Raw genomic sequence first — 24399 nt, forward strand, 5'->3', positions numbered from 1 at the left:
GGATATCCTTGGCATCATTTTACGAAATGGCCACGACCATCAACATCCCGGTGTAGGCGTACACTCGGTATATATTGTCGACATTAAATTAAAAGACGTAGCCGTTGGTTTTTATACTACGGTTTTACGCAATGTGGTGTGTCTATAAATCTTTAACCCGGCACGACCCGGGCTACTGAACGCATAAAAGAACATGTAAAACGTTCACAAGATTTTAATAATTTTCCCAAGTTATAAAAGAGTTTGTGCCTTGTGCATTCAAATCAATTTTAATAAACATTTTCAAATGTGTCAGTTGAATGTATTTACTAGTGTAAACTGACGTATTTTCCCCAAAAAGATTAAGTGCAGGTACTATACGAAATGGGCTGGTATAGGCGTCCTAAGCATCGTACATAGTCTCGCAAACTCGATGCTGCATCTGAATGAACAATATTTATTATTTTGATCCACTGTGGATATATTCAACTTCTGTAATACATTTGATATTACAACCAGAGGTTGAAGTTTATATATTTATCTTAAGCTTCCGCTGTGCATTATATAATTGTGTGCTTTGACTATATTGTTGCCAACATCGTCACGGTAATCCCCCACCGGGCCCACCGGTGAAACACGTGGAAACCGGGGTGTGACATACAAATCGGCTAATTAACAAAGAGCTTTCTCATGACGTGACTGATGCACAAAATGAGTTTAATAGAGTGCATGAATCTCTTACTGATGAATAATGATATGTCTTTAACCAAATAATGCTTGCAGTTGATAGCGGAAACGGGGGTCTCTTTTTTGTATATGAGTATGGAGGAACTGGGAAAACATTCTTATGGAAGACCTTAGCTTCAGTCGTTCGTTCTAAAGGTGAAATTGTAATAAACGTCGCTTCAAGTGGTATTGCATCCTTACTTCTTTCTCGCGGTAGGACCGCACACTCAAGGTTTGATATACCCATTAATCTAACAGAGGATTCAATGTGTCATATTAAGCCAAAAAGTGATATTGCGAACTTAATTAAGGAGGCAAAGTTGATTATATGGGACGAGGCACCAACGGTCCACAAACATGCCTTTGAGGCTTTAGATAGGTCAATGACAGATGTTTTTTCAGGTGGTACCAGTATACGTTCGGAAGTTCCATTCGGAGGTAAAGTTAACGTTTTTGGTGGTGACTTTAGACAGATTCTTCTAATTATTCCTAATGGAAGTAGACAGGAAATTGTGAATGCATCTTTGAGCTCATCATATATATGGTCAAAGTGCAAATTGGTAAAGTTGACTAAAAACATTTGACTGACTGTCGGAGCTCAAACTTTGAATATGGAATCAATTAAAAAATTTGCCAAATGGCTACTTGATATTGGTGAAGGAAATGTTGGTGGTGATAACGATGGTGACGCCATTATAGAGATACCTGAAGATTTGTTAATCAATGATGTATCTGATCCAATTCAAAGTTTAATTGACTTTGTCTATCCTTCGCTAATGGAACAGTTTAAGAATCCCGGTTTTTTTTTTAGAACGAGCAATCCTATCACATAAAAATGAAGTAGTTCACGACATTAACGATCACTTGCTAGCGTTATTTCCTGGTGAAGAGAAGGAGTATTTGAGTTCTGATAGTATTTGTCAAACAGAGCAAACGCTTGATCCGTTTCAAGAAAGTTTATACTCTACGGAAAATCTCAATGCGCTTAAGATTTCAGGTTTGCATAATCACAGATTAGTACTAAAATTTGGAGTTCCGGTGATGCTTCTCAGAAATATCGATCAAAAAAACGACTTATGTAATGGAACTAGACTTCAGATTACTTTTCTTGGTAAACGAGTGATCGAAGCTGAAGTAATATCCGGCGAAAATATTGGATCAAGGGTTTTTATTCCAAGGATTAACATGATACCTTCAGACAAAAAAAATCCCTTTTCAATTTCAACGCAGACAATTTCGTTATCCGTATGCTTTGCCATGACCATTAACAAAAGTCAAGGACAGTCATTATCTAGAGTTGGTCTATATCTAAAAGATCCTGTTTTCACGCACAGTCAACTGTATGTTGCGTTATCAAGAGTTAAGACGAGAGATGGTGTGAAGATTTTAATATTCGATGATGAAGGAAAACCAACAAATCAAACTGCTAACATCGTTTACAAAGAGATTTTTGGCAACTTATGATATATAATTTTTTCTTTCTTTCCATTGACTTTTAACTTTTGTTCTGTTCTATTGATGTTAACTGTTGGTTTATTTTGTATTTGTTCAACAATTTCTTATATTCTTGTGCTTTTTATGTTATTGATAATGCAAATTGGGCCTTCAATGTTATAAAAGTGTTGGGCTGTGTATGACTTTAATTAGTAAAAGAGTATTTGATGATTAGTTTAAGTATTAAAACTTTTGGCACCTAAAAAATCGTAATTACCATTACCAATATTAATGTTCACAACTATTAGTTATTTGTTTGGTTTAAGTATTACAACATTTTTGTGACAAAATTTATTGAAATAATATGTTACATTTTAATAAAAATACAAGTTTTTTAACTAATAAAATTAAACTACCTGGGAAGCAGTCCCGAGTGATAACCTAGTATAATATAAATGATTATAATGGCTATTAGATTAAATAAATATAAATATAGATATGAGTTAGGATCCTGTAAAAAAGGCCCAAAGTGTGAGAAAGGTAAGAAAGAATTTCAGCCATTACATCTTTTGATCTAATGATTGAGATCAATAGGGACCAAAATGTAAAATATTTTTCTTAATTTGGATTGAATTGAAATATCTAGGGGCAATTGTGTCTTTTTATCCCAATTTTGTAAATCAAAATTCCTGCAATTTCGTTCTCTCTCTATCATACGCTCACAATTTCTCTCTCTCTCTCTCTCTCCCTTTCTTCTTCCATATTCAATCAATCGGAAGATCCAACAGCACAACTCCAAGACCACCACGAATCGGAAGATCAAACATCAATCGGAAGCCGGTGTCGGAGTGCGAAGAGGATGCGCGACGGTTGGATGTGTACGGTAGAGGAGGGTGGTGGCGTATGGAGATGGAGGAGTAGCGGTTGTTGAAGACGATCGGCGTCGGAGAAAATGAGATTTTACTCTCAGGTGGTTGGGTTCGACGACGGCGGTGGCGGACCTGCAGTGGTGGTGCTGGCAGCGGAGAAGAAGATGATACAGAGATGTAAGGATTAATGAATGGTGTTATTTTTCTTTTCATTAATGGTGTTATTTTCTTTTCTTAATGGTGTTTTTTTTTTCTTTTCTGAATTGTGTTATTTTCTTCTCTGAATGGTGTTATTTTTCTTTTCATTAATGGTGTTATTTTCCTTTCTTAATGGTGTTTTTTTCTTTTCTAAATGGTGTTATTTTTCTTTTCTTAATGGTGTTTTTTTCTTTTTCTGAATGGTGTTATATTTCTTTACTGAATGGTGTTATATTCTTGTACTGAATGGTGTTATATTATTTATTGAATGGTGTTATTTTGTTTACTGAATGGTGTTATTTTGTTTACTGAATGGTGTTATATTATTTACTGAATAGTGTTATTTTTTGGTTTACTGAATGGTGTTATATCTTGTACTGAATGGTGTTATTTTGTGTACTAAATGGTGTTATATTTTGTTTACTGAATGGTGTTATATTATTTTGTAAAAACACCATGAATTGAACTATGAATTTATTTAAAACACCATGTCATGAACATGCTCTGATTTTTGTGAATGATGCAAAAAAAAATTAAAATGAAGTAGGAATGATGTTATGGACGGTTATCAAGTCCTTAAATCAAGGATTTTCTCTCTCCAAATCCTTAAATCAAGGATTACCATATTTGAATTGTTAATGCATTTACAATTATACCCTTAAGTCTTAATTTTAATTAGTGTCACATGTCCTCACCATATTCTTTCTTACCTTTCTCACAAAAACCACCTTTTTTACAATAACCTCACCCTAAATATACATATCTATATTCAATCTTACAAAATATAGCTTTGGGTAATATAACATGGATAAATTATTAAAAGAGTTTGTTATTGATATATATAATTTGATGTTATATGGTGAGATATATTGGAGTTACATATGGTCTAATTTCTTGTCTGAGGTAGAACTAGTCCCACTTCACAAAAACGACTGGTCTAGTGTCACCTCCCTGAGCACCCCTGAATCCCCAAAGGGGGAGCTTCCCCCTTGCTCGGGTTAATGGAGGTCGCGTAAAAGGGCATCAAATGGGGAGGTGCTAGAGTTGTTAAGTTGGCGAATGTTTACATACAGGTGAATCATTCTTGATTGGATCTGAATTGATGAACCCAAACACACTTAAAACCATATAAGATTAACAAGACCTACGTAGCTCATTTATCTAAACAGGTCAAGTTGGTTGATAGGCTATGTACATATCGTAAATGGATTTGTGTGTTGGCCTTATAATCCTAACATAAGAAGAGCTTGACTTGTGGTGAGTTCAAACGTTCTCGAGCAAAAAGGTAAACTTGTTTAGTAAATGAACACGAGTCGAAGCTTTACCTATCGAGCTTAAGTAAGCTCACGAGCCTAAACGAGACAATTGTTTATATAATTTTTATTTAATTCATTAAATATATATATTTACATAACAATTATTATACAAGAAATTGCAGAAAATAGAAAGTAAATATAATGTTGTGTATAAATATAAGTTAAATAATTTTTATTTCATCATAAGTGTGAATGATAAATAAATAAAATATTCAGCAAGTAATAAACAAGCTGAAACAAGCTCTAAAAATAAAGTTCGAAATGTGCCAAGTAAACAAACTGCAACAAGCTCTAAAAATAAAGTTCGAAATGTGCCGAGCTCGAGTTAGTTAAGCAAGCCATGCCGGCTCGGCTCGTTTGCACCATAGCGGTGATGGTGTTTATGGGGGAAGATGGCAGATCACAGTTAGGTGGTGGACCTTCAGAGATAGCGGCAGTGGAAGAGGAGGAGCCCATGGTGGGGAATATGGCGGTCAGGGGTTGAAGGAGGCGGAGCTGGTGGAAGTGGATATGTAGTGGAGGTGGAGCCGGAAGAAGAGCCAGATGGTCGCATGTTGGAGGCGGCGGTCATGAAAACATCTTTTATTTTACTTGCAACTTGAACCCATGAACTCCCCAATCTAAATTAGTAGTGTAACGACTCATTTTCTCAATGTGACTATTAATAAGATTTAACAAATTAAATGGATCATCAACTTTTAATTTGGTGTAGCTTTATCATGTTTTTCATATATTGTTTTTTTTTTTTTTTAGTGGCAAATTTGGATCACTGGCTGACCACTGGAGTATCATTGTTTTTTTTCATATATTGTTTTAACTAACTAATATGCTATCAACCAAATCTATTGCACCCCCATACCCAATTCTACTCATCAAACACCTAACCAAAACACTCCATATCCCTTTATCAGGACAAACTCCATCATTCACCATTCTCCAAACCCACTCCTCCCCTTTTTCCACACCACCCAGCCCACATATCCCGTGCACGAGACTCGTATACGTAACCAAATCAGCCCGTAATCCATCTCGGCTCATTGACTCCAAAAGTTGACCCGCAAGGTCAACCTTGCCACACTTGCAACACCCATGGATAACTATGTTAAAAGTTACCACATCAGGTTTCACCCCTTTCACCACCATCTTAGCCATAACCTTTAAACCTTCATTTACCATATTGTTACAGCAATACATGTTAATAATCCTGTTGTACGTGGCCAAGTTAAGCCCGATTCCATTTCGTTCCATCTCGAGTATGAGGTCAGACGCGGCCTTAAAGTCGTTGACTTTTGAAAATCCCGTTAAAAGCTCGTTGTACGTTGTCAAATTAGCCAAGTTTCCCATTTGAAAGAACAACTTCATTGCTGAATCAACCTTTCCACATGAACACAAACTTTTGATGAACGCGTTGAACGTTGCAGCGTTTGGTGCGCAGTTCATGTTGTTCATAAGGTTATACGCTTCGTCAAACATGACATTACTACAAAGGACATCCACCATTGATGTGTACACCACCACATTAGGGTTGCACCCCTGTGTCATCATCTTGTTCCATGTTTCCGATGCCCCTACAACGTCCTTGCACTTTGCATAGCCGTTGATCAACGTTCCATACGTTGTTACATTTGGCGGGCATGCTCGTCGTTCCATTTCACTAACGAAAGACACGGCTTTCTGCATATTCCCAATGGAGCAAAACCCGTTTATTAGCGTGTTGTACGTAACCACATTTGGTAAAACGCCCTCTCGGGTCATTTTGTTGTAAAGTTCACACGCGTCTTCCATTTTCCCTTTTGCACAAAAACCCTTTATCAAAGAAGTGAAAGTGAACACATTCGGTTTGCAGTTTCTCGACAACATCTTCGCCAAGATAGCTAACGATAATTCAACTTCACCAAAACCCGAGAGGGTGTTTATTATCGTTGTAAACGTGATCACATTCAATTCAACCCCATCAACCACCATCTTTTCCATCAACCGAAACGCCTCATTTACATCACCATCTCTACACACTCCCATAATCAACGCATTATACACCGAAACCATCGGAAAATGCCCACAAACACTCGCAACAACCTCCTTCGCTTCCTTAACCATACCAACATCACACATGGAACAAACAATTGTGGTGTAACTAACTTCATCCGGCAAACACTCTCTCTTAGACATTTCATCGAGCACCTTGCGTGCGCCATCAATCCGACCGTTCTTACACAACGCTTTCAGCAAAATGTTATACGTATACCTATCCGGCTCCAACCCATCTCTCTTCATGTTCCCATAAACAGGAATCATCATACTAAACCTGTTCTCATCCAACAAACCATCCAAAACACAGTTATAAATCTTAACACTTGGTTTACACCCGAAATCTTGAATCCTGTAAAACATCTTCAACCCTTGATCTGCTAACCCAGCTCTTCTGTAACATTGAATAACACTAACGAACAGATCTTCTGAGAAATTAATACCCTCCAGTTTCATCTGTTGGAGAAGATATTGAACCCCGTTTATGTCGCAATTTAGCCCTAATTTTTCGATCATTTTTTGGTATGTGAGGGATGTGTGTTGGAATGTGTTTGAATTGGATATGAATTTGAAGAACTGGGTGGCTGAATTGATGTCTTGTTCGTCGTTTAATCTGTTTAAAACCTCGAATTCGGATAATTTTGGTTTAGGGTTTTGGGGGGTTTTAGGGTTTGGGTTGAAGATGAAAGGAATTGAAGGTTTAGGGAGTTTTAGGAGTGAAGAATATTGGGGTTTTAAGTGCATATTGTTCTAGATTGGAACTGGAATTGAAATTGAAGATTAATATTTTGTAGTAGCAATATCCCCAAATTGAAGAACGAAAACCCTATAAATGTTGTTGGGAGGTCAACGGATGGTCAAAATACCTATGAAGCTCAAGTTTTTCAGTTTTGTCTGGAACCAAATGTATGGGTGTGCTGCCAGTGGACAACCAATTGACACTTGCATCAATAAAGGATGGTTCACTTCATCCACGGATCACTAAGGCTATAGGGTGTGGTCATGACCCTCATGACCACCATGACCCTCCATATAGGCACCACATCATCCATTTTTAATCCATTATTCAAAACCACTACCCTAAGGGTGTGGTCATGACCCAAACCACTATCCCCTTTATTTTTGTTAATTTGTTTTTGTCTTAAAATTATCAAATGGGAGGGTCGTGGTAATCGTGGTTTAATCCATGGGAACCACCATCAATCAAGGAGGGGGATGGTATACCATTTAATTAATGATCCTATGTGGAAATAATGTTCCAATCCATGACCCCCACACCCCATAGCCTAAGTCAAAGGTTTCCTCTCTTGGGACATTCTTTCCCTGTAAATGACCACACTTGGTCATTCAGCCAAAGATTCCGAAATCTTACTCTCTCTCTCTAAAACTTATACTCTACTTGTTCTATTCTTTACTTACACAGCACTATCACATTGCATGCATCAGTTCTGGGTTGAATCTCTTTCAATCCTAAACTCATAGCAATCAATAGAAGAGTGATCCGACCCTATGTATTGCATACGTGGGAGGAGCCCGTGACCTACGTTAGGCAAATCAAGACTCTTGAACCCTTTTGTCTAACCAGTCTAAACACTAACCTTGGTCTCACATTTGTTGTAGCAACACCATCCATTATAAAACAAAGAAGGTTTAAAATTTAAATGACAAGAGTGGTGGTGAGTGAGAAAGAAAGAAAGGTTAACTTCCCAGTAGTGATTCGTATTGGATCGAGAAACCCGGATTCTTGACACAGAACCGACTCAAGATCAGACTGATTGAGATCATGGCGTGAAATAGAAATCATATTTTGGCCCAACTCGAGACCAACCCAACCCTAAAACACCGAGACCAACCCATCATGTATCAATCTGGTTTCTGTTTTGATTTTCCAGAAAAAATAAGTTCTGGTTTGGTTATGGTTGATTCAGTTTTAGCTCAAGAAACACCCAATTTTCTATATACAAGGAACACCCCTATTTTCTATATACAAATGAGAGAAAATGCATTTTTTACATTTTATAAAGAAAACATATAGATCAAAATATAAATATTGATGACATAATTTCCAACACAAGGGTTTTTTGGGTCAGAGAAAATCAGATCTCCCAAACCCACTTATAAACCAAACATTATTCATACCCATTCATACTCCAATCCACTATGAAACCTATAATCCATATCCCATAGTGATTCCATATCGATAATCAAACACACACTAAATGAAAAAACAAAACTAGACAGAAATGTAAGGATGAGCTCGGTACCGGTACCGAAAATCCACAAAAATAGGTACGGGTATCGAATATACCAGGTACGGTACAGTGCCGCCTCGGTACCAATATTTGAGGGTAAAAACCGATAAATATCAGTACCAAACCGGACCGGTACTGAAAATATCAAAAGTCGGTACGGAATCGATAAATGTACCCGGTTCGGTAAATTCAGTACGAGTACCATTTGCTCATTCCTATATAAATGCAACAAATACAAAGTATGAACAACCATTTTGACATTCGATAGTTATAGGTTAACAGAAGTAACCAAAAATATCCAAGAGTACAGATCAAAGAGTAAAGAACATCAACCTAGATACCAAGATTACAAATCAAAAGTTCTAAATGTTCAATCTTATACAAAACTAGATTCTTAATACCTTATTTTAAGACCTAATAGTAACTGAGTTGTAGATAGCATATAAAATGCTTGAGTGAGACAGCCCGGGAAATGGGAGCCACTATCTCTTAGACGGTCTCTGATCATCATCATCATCGTCGTCACCGTCGTCGTCATCATCATCGTCATCTTTCTTGGATCGTTTTCTCTTCGGTGGGGCTTCAACCTTACCATCGTCTTCTTCATCCTCTTCTTCTTCGGACTCATCAGCACCGTTCTCCTCTGGCTCAAAATCACTAGTTTCCTCCTCGTCTTCAGGGTTAGCCACAGGTCGAACCAAGTACTCTGTCGGTGGGTCCTCCTAGTTGCATAAGTTCATCACATTGTTAAAACACTAGACAACCAAAATCCAGCACAAACAGATCCAGAATGATTAAGACTTTGATCAACAAAAGTAGTAAAATAAAACATAAGTCTGACCAACAAATATGAATTAGCGCCATAGCAAATGGTCAAGAGCATCAAACAACCCCGAAAAAAAATTGCAATTACAGTCGACAATTAATAGAATTAGTGAGTTAAAACACCAATTTAACAAACAAATATGAGACAGCCACATAGCAAATGATCAAAAACACTAAAAAAACTAGACTCAAATTAATCTGGTTCAAACATTCATCAAAAAAGCTAGGATAACAGTCTGGAAACAATAAAACAGAAAATATCACAAAATGATCAGAGAATGAAGCGTGGAAAGGTTAAAGTCTTTTGGATCCAAAACTTCATCAATTTTTTTAGGTTTTACATTCCGTTGAATGAAAAAACATGCAATAAATCAAATTTTTTAAGCTAAAATTAAATGTTTATATCTCCAGATCTGGTCAAATTATAAATCATAGATCAGTGAAATTACAGAAAAACTAACAACAGAAATAGTACTACTAGATTTCATATACACAACAGAAAAAAACTGTAAACTACCGATTGCAAAAATTAAAACAATCAACACAAATTACTGGAAGAACAATTAAGTTAAATCACGTAGATATCAACATGATATCACCAGATCTGGTAAAATTATGAATCACAGATCCGTCAAACTGCAGAAAAATAAGTCAACAATTTGGAATCAATTGTAAATTTACAGAAAATTAACAAAAATACAACTAGATTTCATATGCTTAACATAAAAAAAAAAAAAACTGTAAACTACCTATTGCAAAACTAGATTTTCATATCAACACAGATTACTAGAAGAATAATTAGGTATAAGATAACAAAAACTATACCTCATCATCTTCACCGTCTTCTTCCTCCTCATCGTCGTCATCATCATCGCTATCATCACCGTCATCTTCACCGTCACCGTCACCGTCATCATCCTCATCTTCTTCTTCATCATCATCCTCACCGTCATCTACCGGAAGCGCGTGTGAAGCACCGCCTGATTCCGGAACAACCTCCTGCACATCATCATCATCCTCTTCCTCCTCATCTTCATCTTCATCATCTTCTCCGTCATCTTCTTCAACTTCTTCAACATCATCAACAACAGTTTCTTCAAATTCAACTTCCTCTTCTCCGATTAACATGTTTTCGAACGAAAATCGGAATCAAAATTGAAGAATTTCGGAATTGAGTTACGAAGTTGAGAGGAGAGAGAGAGAGAGAGAGAGAGAGAGAGAGAGAGAGAGAGAGAGAAGAATAGAGGCGGTTTTTCGTTCTGCAGAGTAGCTATACGGGAGGATTGATCTGGACCGTTGGTTTATGGTTTGAGATGGATTAGTGACGTGGCGGGCAATCGGACGGTTGTAGGGGTTTGTTTTTTTTGTTAGTATTGAAGCTGGGGTTTTTGGGTTGTAGGACATCTTCGGTTTAGGGTTTTTGGTCACGTGATATGAGCGTGATGGTGCTTAGGGTTAGAAAGGGTTTTTTGGTATTAAATGTTTAAGAATAAACTATCATTTTGATCCCTGAGGTTTGATCACTTTAGTCTAAATTTAAACCTTTTGTATCTGGGTCCTTCTGGTTTCACTTTTATTAGCATTTTGATCCAAAAATGAAATCAGGTTATATTTCTCAAATTAAATTCTGGTATTTTGTCCTTTTCCTCAGGGGCAAAATGGTCATTTTTTATTTTATTTAAAGCTTTTATTAAAACAATAATCTTTTGTGGGTCCCACCACACCCCCACTCCTTCTACCTCCTTTCTCTCTGTATCTCTCCTGCATATCAACCACCATCCATCACCACCTCCACCACCATCAATCTCCACCACCGCCACCATCTATCTCCACCTCCACCACTCCAATTTAATAAAATCTATATCAAAAAAACGTTCACATTTATCTCAATTTTAGCATCAACAAACACCCATTCAAAATCAGAAGCCAACTGCAATTCTTCTAATTCTCATTTAAAATTTGTAATTAATGATGTTCTAAACCAACTGCAATAACCAACAACAGATCCATCCTTCAAACACCAACATCCCAAACCTAACAACACAACAAACAACAAAAGAGCAATCACCTTATTCCAAGCAGACCCAATATGATTGGAAGCATTAGACCTAACTGAAAGATCATTATCAGTTAGTTTTTTAGAAGCAATGTAACATCTTGTTTAGCTTCTCTAACCCAATATGTATAAGACGATGTCGTAGTGGACTCTGCATTCTCCATCTTTAAACTAATATCCACCCCATTTCCCCAAAACCAAACAAAACCCATTAATCTTGAAACCTTTCTGATCAAACAAAAAACAACAAAAGATTCAAACTTTATATCTTAAAAGATTGAGACCCACACGTGGATAATGAAAACCCATGAATATAGGACGGAAAGAGAGATGTGTTTTGAAGATCGAACCTATTTAGTTGAAGGGTGAATGTGTGAGGAAGAGGGGTTTGGTGGGAGTGAAGAATGGGGTCAAAATTGAGGGACGGAAAAGTGGAGGTTAGGTGAGGAGATCTGTGTTGACTGAGGGAGGTCGTTGTGGTGGTGGTGTTAGGTGTTTAAAGGTGGTGATGGTGATTTGGGTGTGACGTTGAGCAGTGGTGGAGGTGGAGATATTGTCACACCCTGACTTTTGCGGAAGCGTGATTATGTGTGACTTGCTTAATATCATTGCATTCACCCATAACAAACAACTATATGATAAAACCAAAGATGTTCATCCATAGATTAAGTTTTAGAACATTACAATAACGTTGTTTTAGAATTCAAACACAGACTTTGAATCCGAATTACAAACCATTCAAATTGTTTTAGAGTTCCAAAAGGACTCGACAAAAGGCAGTAATAAAAACTAGGTTTTGGACTATGTATCTTATCCAGGATAAGATACACAACCCCAAACCCTTAGACACCGGATGACATCTTTTATTCCAAACAACCCTTGAAAACTTCCAACGCCCGCCAGATCCATACTTAGTTTCCTGAAATACATGTAGTTTGAAAACATCAACAAAAGTTGAGCGAGTTCATGTGTTTAGTGTGTAAGCTCGAATAAACTTTGTAATCCTCATAAGTAAGTATGTATGTATTTGTAAACCCCAGTATGAAAGCAAACAAGGAAAACAGATCATTAATGGTTTGCAAGGCCATTAATATGTGTGACGTGATGCAGGAAGGCTCAAACCAAGCAAATTTTGTCTCTGGCTGTAAGACATAGTCACCTCATGGGCCAAACCCTGGTCCACATGGGTGTGCGCTCGCTACACCCAAATAGATCTATCACTCATGTCCCTCGGTCCTACAACGAGGATTAATGGTCTTAAGCGTTGTACCCACCACTCACATGATCTAGCAGTACCTTTCCTTAGCTAACCATACCAAATGTAATCGTATGTAAATAATTTGTCACATGTACTTCACCCCCGAAGTTATAAAACCGAAAACAGTTAAAGGAAAAGGGGGAACATGAACTCACAGTTTTGCGTTCTTCAATCTGACGTAACTCACAGCTGATACTCATTCACACGACTTCCTACAAACATACTACGGTCTATTAGACGAGCGGGTCGTGCCTTGACTTAGTATTATTTAGTGTCTTTGAGTTACGTTTCATTGCGTCATCAAAATTATTCCAAGTTATATAATTATTTGTTAAAACAATAAATATTTTAACTTAAATTATATTTATTATATTTTTGAATAATTGTTAAAATAATATATTTTAACTTGACACTTTTATGTATTTGTACATGAATAATTCCCCAAGGACGGGTGTATTTATACTCATATGCTTATACTTGTGTATTTTTGCCAAGTATCGATGGCGTATCCCGGTGTATAATTATTCGTACGAGAATACGTATTTTATTGTGTTTATTAAGTATCTTATACTTAATTTTTGTATTTATTTTTCCGGAATAATATTTCTAATAAAAATGCATCAATATATATTCCCAAAATATATATTTTAAGAAATATTACATAGAAAAATTACCTATAATTTTTCCTTGGCGAAAATATTTATAAATTTCATATAAGTCTCAAAAATAACATATTTTCAAGTTTAACTTGGAAAATATATATAAACTTATTTTTCACCCAAAAATAATGTATTTCATGTTTATTCAAGAAAATATATATTTTCTCCCAAAAATAATATATCTTCTAGTAATTCCGAGAAAATATATACTTTTACTTACCAAAAATAATATATTTTATCCTTGTCAAAAATATGATATATTTTGTAATAATCGTAAAAATCATATTTTTGTTCTCTTGTGTCCAAAATACTATTTACCAAAATATACCTATGAATTAAATTCCAGTATATTTTTGTAAGTTATATTCCTTGTTCGGTTTCTCCAATATTTTGGGTATAATTTGTTTCTTTAATTCTTGGAATTTTGGTAATATTTTGGATTGAAATTTCTTGGTATATTGGTGAGTTATATTATTTCAAGTCCTAAAATAATATAATTAATACACATAATATATAAATAATCACACACAAGGTGACATCTAAATATATATTTCCTAAATACATATTTAGTCATTTTTATTTACAAAAACCAACCTCCAATGTTTATAATTTTTGTAACAAAAATTATGGCAACTTTATATGAAAATTCATAGTTTAAAATATACTTGTAAATATTTGTCTTAAAATATTTTTCTAAGTGTTTAATTTTTAGAAAAATTTTGCCATAGTTTCCCCTTAAAAATGGAGGTTTCCATGCTTTGAAAGCATATCATTTTCTTTTATAAAACAACATAATCAACAACAAATCAATCTACACTTACCAATTTCCCAAAATCAAGCATAAACTACTACATCATGAACTTGAAAATTTACAAAAATGTGTAGTAACTTACTAGTGTTCTTAGTAAGCCTAGTTACCTTCTAAAGTGTGGTTGTTTAGTTAAAAACTTCATTTTAAATAAATTAGTCCTTTACAACTTGTAAATCATTTTTCTAAAAATGTTTCTTCTTGAGTTTTTCCTGCTACATATGTATTTCTACACTTGTTTAACCACTAAAAATGTGGTTAATCCTTTAAGAACCAAGATTAAGTAAACTTTGTATTTTTAACTTGTTTTCTTGAAAAATTATTCTTGAAATCATAGATTTACAAGACTTTATGTTTACTTTGATCTTCACTTAACAAGAAAAAACAACTTATACTTTCAAGTTCATGATTTACATGAGGATGATCTATTGATCTTTTACATAATCATCCTCTCATCTTGCTAGATTATGTCTTTAATCACTATCTAGCAAGATCACATGATGATCTACATCAATAACATCAACAATCAACAATCAACAAGCATAACAACGCATAAACATCATGATTTCTTATGTATTTAGTCTTATGTTATAGTTTCATGTTCAAGATTCATAGTGTTCTTCATGATTAACAACTTGTATCTTCTTTTAACCACCAAAACAAGATGAAAAATGAAGAGTAGAATGATCTTACTACTAGCTCAAGGCTAGGGATGATCACTAGATGAAAATGGAGTGGATAAAAGCTTAGGTGAGAGGTCCTTTAGCTTCCAAGAGTTCCAAGCTTCCTTATACACCTTGTAACACCTTTGTATATGTGTGGATTGAATGAAGAATGAAAGATGATGATGGATGTGTGGGTGATGGTGTTCGGTCGCAGGTAGAGGCAGGGAAGAAGAGAAGAAGTGTGTGTTATAATTGTGAAAGAAACGAGAGGGTTATGATATTTGGTTATTCTTATAACACACCAACTCATATTAACTAGTGGTTTTTATGTTTATAAAAGTTAGACAAGATCCATTTTTATAAACAAATAAAATCTCTAGTAGGGGCCACATGTTGGCCGATTATAGGTGGGGGTATAGGCTAGCTTGTAAAGATTAGTTAGGTTATATGGTTAAAATCCAATGTTATAGTTAGTTTAGTTAGTTACTAGATGTTATACAGTGTGTTATGATGTCCGGGGACCATAACTAGCTTGGTAATGTTAAAACAATGCTTCTAGTGAAAATTTGGTGTTTCAGGTAGTGTCCGGTTGTTCGGTTGGTTACTGGTTCGTTAAGGTGCTAAACTATGCAGTTTAGTGTGCTTTATGTTACCTTTTATGAAAGTTTTGGTTCCCGACACTTAGGAAAGCATTCAGGACCATTTAACCATATTTTTGCATGATATTAAGTTGTTTAAATGCTAAATTTTGCTGAATTATGCAGAATTCTGCAGTTTATGTAAGTTCCAGGCACTTTCCGGCACTTAAACTATCACTAGGAAGACAGTTTTATGATCCTAACTTTCCTACACACTATACTAGTGTAACTCTTGGTTTCTAGCTCATTCTGTGTCTCAATACTATGTCTGTCTATGTACTGAACTCCGTCAGCATTTTTCTGATTTATCTGATAACTGTGCTACCCTTGTTTCGTGCATCATTTGAATCAATAAAGTTCTCATGCAATAATGATATGACATTACGCACTATATGATGCACATGTATGTATATGGCAATAATCATAAAGTATTCATGTCATAAATGTTAAATCAGCACAGTCATTAAGCACTAATTACTATTTAATAATTGTACGGATGCATGCAAATTTGGCAATTCTCACAGATATGTTCATGTCTGTTAATTTGAGACCTATTCAAGAGAGTAAAAGTTTATCAATTTTGGATGTTGAATCTGTGGAAGTTATGGGGAGTGATGGTGGGTGTTGTAGAGGGATCGATAAGCTTGAGCTTTGGGGTTTTGTTGTGAAATGGGGTTCGGATTTTAAGTTTAATTTGTCCGTTGAGTGTTGGGATGCGTGTTAGAGAGAAAGAGAAGAGAGAGACAGAGGGGTGTTTAGAGAGAGAGAGTTCAGAGTTTTGAGGTTTTTTTTTATTTTATATATATATATATATATATATTAATGCTTAAAATGACCATTTTGCCCCTAAGGAAAAGAACAAAATAGCAGGATTTTATAAGACAAATATGACTTTATTTCACTTTTGGACCAAAATGACAACAAAACTGAAACCACAGGGACCCAGATGCAAAAGGTTTGAGTTTTGGACTAAAGTGGCAAAAGTAACCAAACCTCAGGGACCAAAATGGCAGTTTACTAAATGTTTAAATCGGGGTAGTTTGGTCAATTGCTACACGCGGTGGACCCATGCTATAAGGTTATTAAGAGGCTTCGGTGTGGAGGGGTTTGAAGAATGGGCGTTATTCGACATGTGGACGCCACGTTAGCGCGCATCAGAATAGTGGCGTTGTGGAAAAAATGGGTGTGGGAAGGGGTATGGAACAGGGGCGTTATTCGACACTTGACACATATTTAATATTATTATTTTCTATTTAAAAATTATATAAAATCAAATTTTATTTAAAAAATAAAGAACATAAATTCACAAAACTACATAAAATTTAATAATTTCAAAAATTTACATAAACTTTAATTTTCTTCTTCGTCAGGGTCGTCTCATGAAATGCTCCAAACGTGTTCAACCAAATCCACTCGAATGTTGTGATGTGTTGTATTATTTTTAATTTCATTCAAGTTTGCTTCTTGTTCTTCATTACTTAATTCTTTGGTGCTTGGTTGACTCTTCTACTCGTAATACTCGCAAATTGCGCGTCCCTCATCCTCCAAAATCATATCATCAAAATAACGCATGCGTACATCACATTTCAAATTTTAGGTTTTTCCATAATTCTACACGACACTTTCAGAATGTGCCATCTTGATTGCAAAACACCAAACGCTCGTTCAATGTCCTCGTGCCACCATTTGAGCCCCGCTAAACTTACGTCGCTTTTCGTCTAGTGTCGTCCCTCGGGTAACACGGCTCATACGAAATCGACGTCTAAAGGTACTGACAGACCGTGTCATCCCGATCAGTCAAAAACCCAATTAACCTAGGTAGCTAGGGCAAGTAGGGTATCGTATCCACGAAGAGCATGTGGTCAGTATCGCACGACCTGTTCGATTAATTAGACTATTTACAAAAATGTACAAAGTAATTATGAAGTTTGCTAATTTTATTTGTTTGTTTGATTTAAAATGAGTCGGCATGAACCGACAAATTGATATTATCTAAACAACGGTTTATTAACTATAATTTCAAAACTTAACTAGGTGGTTGAAAACAAGAATTAAGAAACAAGTTCCATACCCGGTTCGATAATTGTAAGACCTAGGGTTCTTACATATTTTAACTTGATTCAATTGCATATAGTGATTAACGGATTTCTATCACGAAGCTTAGGTATCAATTGCTATCAACGCGTATACAACGGGTCAATATATTAATTAATTAATTTATTTGAGGATAATAATTTCTTGAAGAAAAAAAAACCCTTAAAGCCCCAATATCCTTTCCCTCCAAAAGCTCACATAGAGAGAAGGTACACGTGGCAGTCAAAGATTTTTATTTCTTAGATAAGATAGATAGATATCCCTGAAGTATTAGTGATGTTCTTGCAAGCAGAAAAAAAGATATAAAGTTCTTGGGAAAATGACAAAGTGCCCTAAAACTTACAGATTTTGTCAAGTTGTAATGAAACTACTTAAATATGTTTTAAGAGTCCTTTTGTTGATAGTTATTTTGTGTAGATACCATGACATTTTTCTCATTTTACAACTTCATATGTGGAAAAAACTTAAGAGCATTGTTAGTTTTCCAATTTTTAGAATGTTTTTTTTTTCTTGAATCAACACAACTTAGGCCAAATTGATACTTGGTGACCTTTGAAGTTGTTCAAATACCTGGATGGGTTGTTTGCCAGTGAAAATACATGTCATTTTTAGTAAACGGCAGAATGGGTCAATAGTGTCATTTGAAGGTTTTATGCCTTTGATTACATTATGGATGACTTTCAATGGGCAGGGTTGTTACCAGGTTAAAATCATCGGTGTCAATGGGTTTGGTAGAGTACTTAACTGCAAAAGCATGGGGGGTTCTGTGTGAGGTCGGTGTGTGTCTGGGTTTACAAAAATCAGGTAAGTGTCCATTGAGTTCCATAGAGGTAGCTTTTGCCATATGCTTTCTACAGCAGTTGTCACAAATTATTGTCCACAGTTGCAGTTGCTGTAACATAGTATTGCCTGCAACTGTTGTTATAAAATCATGATATGAAGAAGGGGCAGGGTCGCATAATACAACGAATCAAGTGATTTCGATAGTCCAGTAGCCTCAGTCCTATATCAATCAGAGGTGGCGAAAGTTTGGCTACAATTAAATTGTCTTACTTAAACTTAAGCATTTTTTGCATCTGATACTAAAACTTCATAATCAACTACCCGTCGTAACACGCGAGGTGACGTCAACTCGTTTTTTACATTATGTAAAGAAATATGTATAAAAATATTGATGAGATAATTTCCAAACACAAGGGTTGTTTGGGTCAGAGAAAATCAGATCTCCCAAATCCACTTATAAACCAAACGTTATCCATACTCATTCATATTCCAATCCACTATGAAACTTATAATCCATATCCCATAGTGATTCCATATCGATAATCAAACACACACTAAATGAAAAAACAAAACTAGACAGAAATGTAAAAAATACAAAGTATGAACAACTGTTTTGACATACGCTAGTTATAGGTTAACAGAAGTAACCAAAAATATCCAAGAGTACAAATCTAAGAGCAAAGAACATCAACCTAGATACCAATACTACAAATCAAAAGTTCTAAATTGCTTGAGTTAAGACAGCCCAGGAGCCACTATCTCTTGGACGGTCTCTGATCATCGTCGTCGTCGTCGTCGCCGTCATCATCATCGTCGTCATCTTTCTTGGATCGTTTTCTCTTTGGTGGGGCTTCAACCTTACCATCGTCTTCTTCGTCCTCTTCTTCTTCGGACTCATCAGCACCGTTCTCCTCTGGCTCAAAATCACTAGTTTCCTCCTCGTCTTCAGGGTTAGCCACAGGTCGAACCAAGTACTCAGTCGGTGGGTCCTCCTAGTTGCATAAGTTCATCACATGGTCAAAACACTAGACAAACAAAATCCAGCACAAACAGATCCAGAATTATTGAGACTTTGATCAACGATTAAAATAAGTATTAAAACAACAGTCCGACGAACAAATATTAATCCACGCCATAGCAAATGGTCAAGAACACTAAACAGCCCCAAAATATAGCAAATACAGATCCAATATAGTGTCGGCGATTACCGTCAATAATTAATAAAATTAGTGAAAAAAATACCAATAGACCAAAAAATGTGACTCTTATCACATAGCAAATGATGAAAAACACTACACAAAACCAGACTCGGATTAATCTTTGTTCAAACACTACCGAATATTTATCAAGAAGCTAGTATGAAAGTTTGGAAATAATAAAACACAAAACACTCAGAAAGTCATCAAAGAATTAAGCCTGAAAACACTGAAATTCTTTTGATTACAAATCTTCATCAAAATTTTTAGGTGTTAAATTCTGTTGAATGAAAAACATGTCACAAATCAAAATTTTTAGGTAAAAGAGAAAAATGCCCGGATAGTCCCTGTGGTTTCGCCTTTTTTCACCTATAGTCCCCAACTTTCTAAAACTACCTGAATAGTCCCCAAGTTTTCATTTTTTGTTCCCGGATAGTCCCTGGGTCTAACTTCAGTTTGTTTTCTCTGTTAAGGAGGGTGTGAAATGACAAAAATACCCTTTCCTTAAAAGGCCAAACCATAGGGACTATCCGGGCATCTTCTTCATACTAATATATATCTATATGTCACAGATTATCCTTTTTCTCCCTGCTCTCTCTGGTACCGGTACCACCACCACCTCCACCTCCACCGTCGCCACCACCACTGACCACCACCACCATCGTCACAACCACTCCTGCCACAACCACCACTTCCACCACAACCATCACCGTCGCCATCATCACCACCCCCGCCACAACCACCACTACCGCCACAACCATCACCGTTTCCGTTTATAGTGAAGGTGATGTTGACGTTGTTCTGGCCGGCAACGATCAGCTCAGATCTGAGTTAGGTTGGTCAGATTCAGGGCTTGGGTCTCAGCTAGTGGCGGTTCGGTTCAGGTTATGTTGCAGGTTCAAGCTTCATCTCAGTTTTGATTTGGGTAAGTTTGGTTCAGTTTCGTTTTGTTCGGTTCAAGACGCGGGTCGAGTCAGTTAACAAGGCGTCGCGGTTCAGTATCATGTTCTGGTCTCTTGGGTTGCGGGTCAACAGGTTCAAGTCAGCAGGTTCAGATCAGATTTCATGCTTAGTTGGTTGTTTCAGCAGGTTCGAGTTTTGTCTCAGTTCGGTCAGTCGTTTCGGTCTAACTCAGATGTTGGTTCGACTTAGATTTGTTTCGGGTCTCGTTTGGCTTTAGTTTCGGGTCTCGTTCAATCTTGTTTTGGGTTCGGGTCATCGGGTTAAGCACGAGACTTGATAATTTAACGACACATGATGTTTCAGAGATTCTTTGATAAACGCATCGTCACCGGTGGATCTTGATTGATCAGATTTAGAAGGTAAATGAAGGTTTTGTTGGCTCAATTTCGGTGTTTATTCGGTTGGGTATCTCTGTTTTTTATGGGTGTTTGCAGATTGCAGGTTGCAGAGACAAAGAAACAAACAGGAAGGGGAGAAGGAGTGAGGGTTGGGGGGTGACGATGGCGATGTAGTTTTGAGGTCGGTTCGGGACCGAGCCCAACTTTTATCGCAGTTGGCCTTTAGACGGGCGGGTTTTCTCTGAAACTATGGCGGTGATGGTGGAGGGTGGAGGAGGGTGATGGTGGGTGGAGGTTGAAGATGAAGTGTGGTGGTGGGGTTTTATAAATAAATATGAAGAAGATGCCCGGATAGTCCCTATGGTTTGGCCTTTTAAGGAAAGGGTATTTTTATCATTTCACACCCTCCTTAACAGAGAAAACAAACTGAAGTTAGACCCAGGGACTATCCGGGAACAAAAAATAAAAACTTGGGGACTATTCAGGTAGTTTTAGAAAGTTGGGGACTATAGGTGAAAAAAGGTGAAACCACAGGGACTATCCGGGCATTTTTCTCTAGGTAAAATTAAACGTTTATTTCACCATGATATCACCAGATCTGGTAAAACTATAAATCATAGTCCAGTAAAATTGCAGAAAAATAACTCAAAACTGTGGAATCAATTGTGAATCCACATGAAATAAAGAAAACTAACAAAAACATAGTACTTCTAGATTTCGTATACACAACAGAAAAAAAAAACGGTAAACCACCGATTACAAAACTAGAACAATCAAAACACAAATCAGTGAAACAATATTCAAGTTTAATCAAAATTTTGAGGATAAAATTAAACGTTTATATCAACATGATATCATCAGATCTGGTGAAAGCATAAATCATATATCAGTAAAATTAAAGAAAAATAACTCAAAAAAATAAAATTAATCGTAAATTCACCACAAAAACTAACAAAAAAACACTACTACTAGAACGCACATAATAAAAAAAATGTACGCTACCGATTGCAAAACCTAGAATAATCAACAAAAAATACTGGAAGAAAATTGAAGTTTATATCAACATGATATCATCAGATCTGGTGAAAGCATAAATCATAGATCAGTAAAATTGTAGAAAAAAAAACTAAAAAATATGAAATCAATTGTAAAATTCACAAAAACTCTACAGAAAAACTAACAAAAAATACTACCACTAGATTTCAAAATTTCATACACACAACAGAAAACAAAACTGTAAACTATCAATTGGAAAAACAAAACTGTAAACTACCTCATCATCTTCACCGTCTTCTTCATCCTCCTCCTCCTCCTCCTCATCATCATCATCATCGCTATCATCGCCGTCATCTTCACCGTCACCGTCATCATCCTCCTCTTCCTCATCATCATCATCCTCACCGTCATCTACCGTAGGCGCGTGTGAAGCACCGCCTGATTCCGGAACAACCTCCTGCACATCATCATCATCATCCTCTTCTTCTTCATCTTCATCTTCATCCTCACCGTCATCGTCTTCTTCAACTTCTTCAACATCATCAACAACAGTTTCTTCATATTCAACTTCTTCTTCTCCGATCAACATGCTTCTAAACGAAAATCGAAATCAAATTTGAAGAATTTCGGAATTGAGTTACGAGTTTGCGAGGAGGGAGAAGAATGGAGGCGGTTTTTCGTTCAGCAGAGTAGCTATACGGGAGGATTGATCTGGACCGTTGATTTGTGTTGTCAAAAGGATTGGTGACATGGCGGGTGATCGGACGGTTGTAGTGGTTTATTTTTTGTGTTAGTATTGGAGCTGGGGACTGTAGGCAGCATCTTTGGTTTGGGGTTTTTGGGTCACGTGATACGAGCGTGATGGTGCTTAGGGTTAGTAAATTGAATGTTTGGATTGGGGTAGTATGGTCAATTGGAACATGGGTTAGCGATTTCAGCGAATCAAATAATGAATTTTCGAATTTTTATTTCTTTTATCTATTCGATTCGAATAGTATTTGAAACTTGAATTCGACCCGAGAAACTTGAATTCGAACCGAATTTAAATAAATTCGATTTTGTTCAAATTCACCCTAAACAATAAATTATTTTACTTTCGTTTTTTAAAACTACCACAAGCAAATTATTTTCAACATAAAATATAATATTCTGCAAAATTAATTAACTATTAGTATATCAAAACACCTAAATTTAGAAGATAAGTTGATTATTGTTAAGTTGTTAACATTTTTAGTTTAGGTAAAAATTTAAAAATAAGTAGTATGGGTTATTTGTCAGTAGGTTTGGTAATGATATAAATAATAAACTTATTACTTATGGATGGAGTTCATACTTTGGCAAAGTTTAGAATTAATATGTGTGTGTATATACGGATATTAAAAATTTATATATAAATTGATTCGAAATTCGAATCGAAAATCATAAATTCGTATTTGATTCGAATTCGATTACTGGACTCGAATACGAATAACTCGAACTTGAACCTTATTAATTGAATCGAATTTCTAATTTTTCGAATCCGAATCGGATTCTAAACACCCTAGCCTGGACCCATGTTATAAGAGGCTCTTGTTTATTATTATTATTTTTTAATATCACAATGTTTTGGAATTATTTATTAGCTCAATCTATCCACACACCCTAGCCAAACTAAATGCATACCGTCGTCACGTATAAGTTTATATGCGGCGTATAAGATTGCCTCAAAATCAATGTCTGGTTGGTGTCAGAAGCTTATTTTGATGACTCGTATACGCAACAGGTGTATTTTTTAGTGTTAAATGTTGTGTTTTGATGTCATATACGACACGTATGTGTCGTATAGAAGTTCATATTTTTTATATAAGGTGGTGTGTTTCGAACTTTCAATATGTAGAGTCATATCATTTCAACATTATACCGTTTAAGTATTTAGCGTTTCAATATTATACTATTTCAATATTCATCGCATCAATATATAACGTTATATGGTTTGAACATTATAAACAAACAACCTTCTTCTTGCAGACTGCAGACGTTTGGTCCACCTACTCTTCTACAGATGTGGTCCGCAGACCGCATACATTTTACCTCTTAAAAAAGAAACAACACCTAAGTGTGTCGATCTGGCAAGATAACTCTTGATAGTCTGTCGATCCCAGACCTGCACCTAGAACAACGTGTCGTGGAAACTGATGCAACCCGGGTGGCGGCGGCGACTGTAGATGCAATGGAATATCATGATTGGTCGATTGTTTCTACACCACCCTGGTTGCAGGTGTTGGAAACATGAGTGTGAAGTCCGCCGTTAATGGTTGTGGCACGAAAATGTGGTGCTC

At 36.1% G+C, this 24399-nt stretch overlaps 5 protein-coding genes across 5 annotated transcripts; 2 read left to right on the top strand and 3 right to left on the bottom strand.

Annotated features, from left to right (window-relative positions):
- The first annotated feature begins 752 nt into the window (after positions 1–752).
- LOC110906343 (ATP-dependent DNA helicase PIF4-like) lies at positions 753–1289 on the top strand. The gene has a single exon (XM_022151491.1). It carries the CDS (start codon positions 753–755, stop codon positions 1287–1289), a length of 537 nt encoding a protein of 178 aa, XP_022007183.1.
- Positions 1290–1316: 27 nt separating this feature from the next.
- On the top strand, positions 1317–2169 carry LOC110906342 (ATP-dependent DNA helicase PIF6-like). Its single transcript, XM_022151490.1, has 2 exons — positions 1317–1452; positions 1517–2169. Exons 1-2 carry the CDS (start codon positions 1317–1319, stop codon positions 2167–2169), a joined length of 789 nt encoding a protein of 262 aa, XP_022007182.1.
- A 3127-nt stretch (positions 2170–5296) lies between these two features.
- Positions 5297–7511, bottom strand: LOC110907971 (pentatricopeptide repeat-containing protein At3g48810). Its single transcript, XM_022152885.2, has one exon. The coding sequence runs from the start codon at positions 7292–7294 to the stop codon at positions 5336–5338; it is 1959 nt and encodes a 652-aa protein (XP_022008577.1). The 5' UTR covers positions 7295–7511; the 3' UTR covers positions 5297–5335.
- A 1528-nt stretch (positions 7512–9039) lies between these two features.
- LOC110907970 (acidic leucine-rich nuclear phosphoprotein 32-related protein-like) lies at positions 9040–10896 on the bottom strand. The gene is made up of 2 exons (XM_022152884.2): positions 10453–10896; positions 9040–9524 (listed from the first exon to the last, which is right to left on the bottom strand). The coding sequence occupies exons 1-2, from the start codon at positions 10753–10755 to the stop codon at positions 9285–9287; spliced, it is 543 nt and encodes a 180-aa protein (XP_022008576.1). The 5' UTR covers positions 10756–10896; the 3' UTR covers positions 9040–9284.
- Positions 10897–19147: 8251 nt separating this feature from the next.
- LOC110907969 (acidic leucine-rich nuclear phosphoprotein 32-related protein-like) lies at positions 19148–22832 on the bottom strand. The gene is made up of 2 exons (XM_022152883.2): positions 22359–22832; positions 19148–19580 (listed from the first exon to the last, which is right to left on the bottom strand). Exons 1-2 carry the CDS (start codon positions 22668–22670, stop codon positions 19344–19346), a joined length of 549 nt encoding a protein of 182 aa, XP_022008575.1. The 5' UTR covers positions 22671–22832; the 3' UTR covers positions 19148–19343.
- Positions 22833–24399: the final 1567 nt, after the last annotated feature.

Source organism: Helianthus annuus, chromosome 2, assembly GCF_002127325.2.
Source record: "Helianthus annuus cultivar XRQ/B chromosome 2, HanXRQr2.0-SUNRISE, whole genome shotgun sequence".
Lineage (NCBI taxonomy): Eukaryota > Viridiplantae > Streptophyta > Magnoliopsida > Asterales > Asteraceae > Helianthus > Helianthus annuus.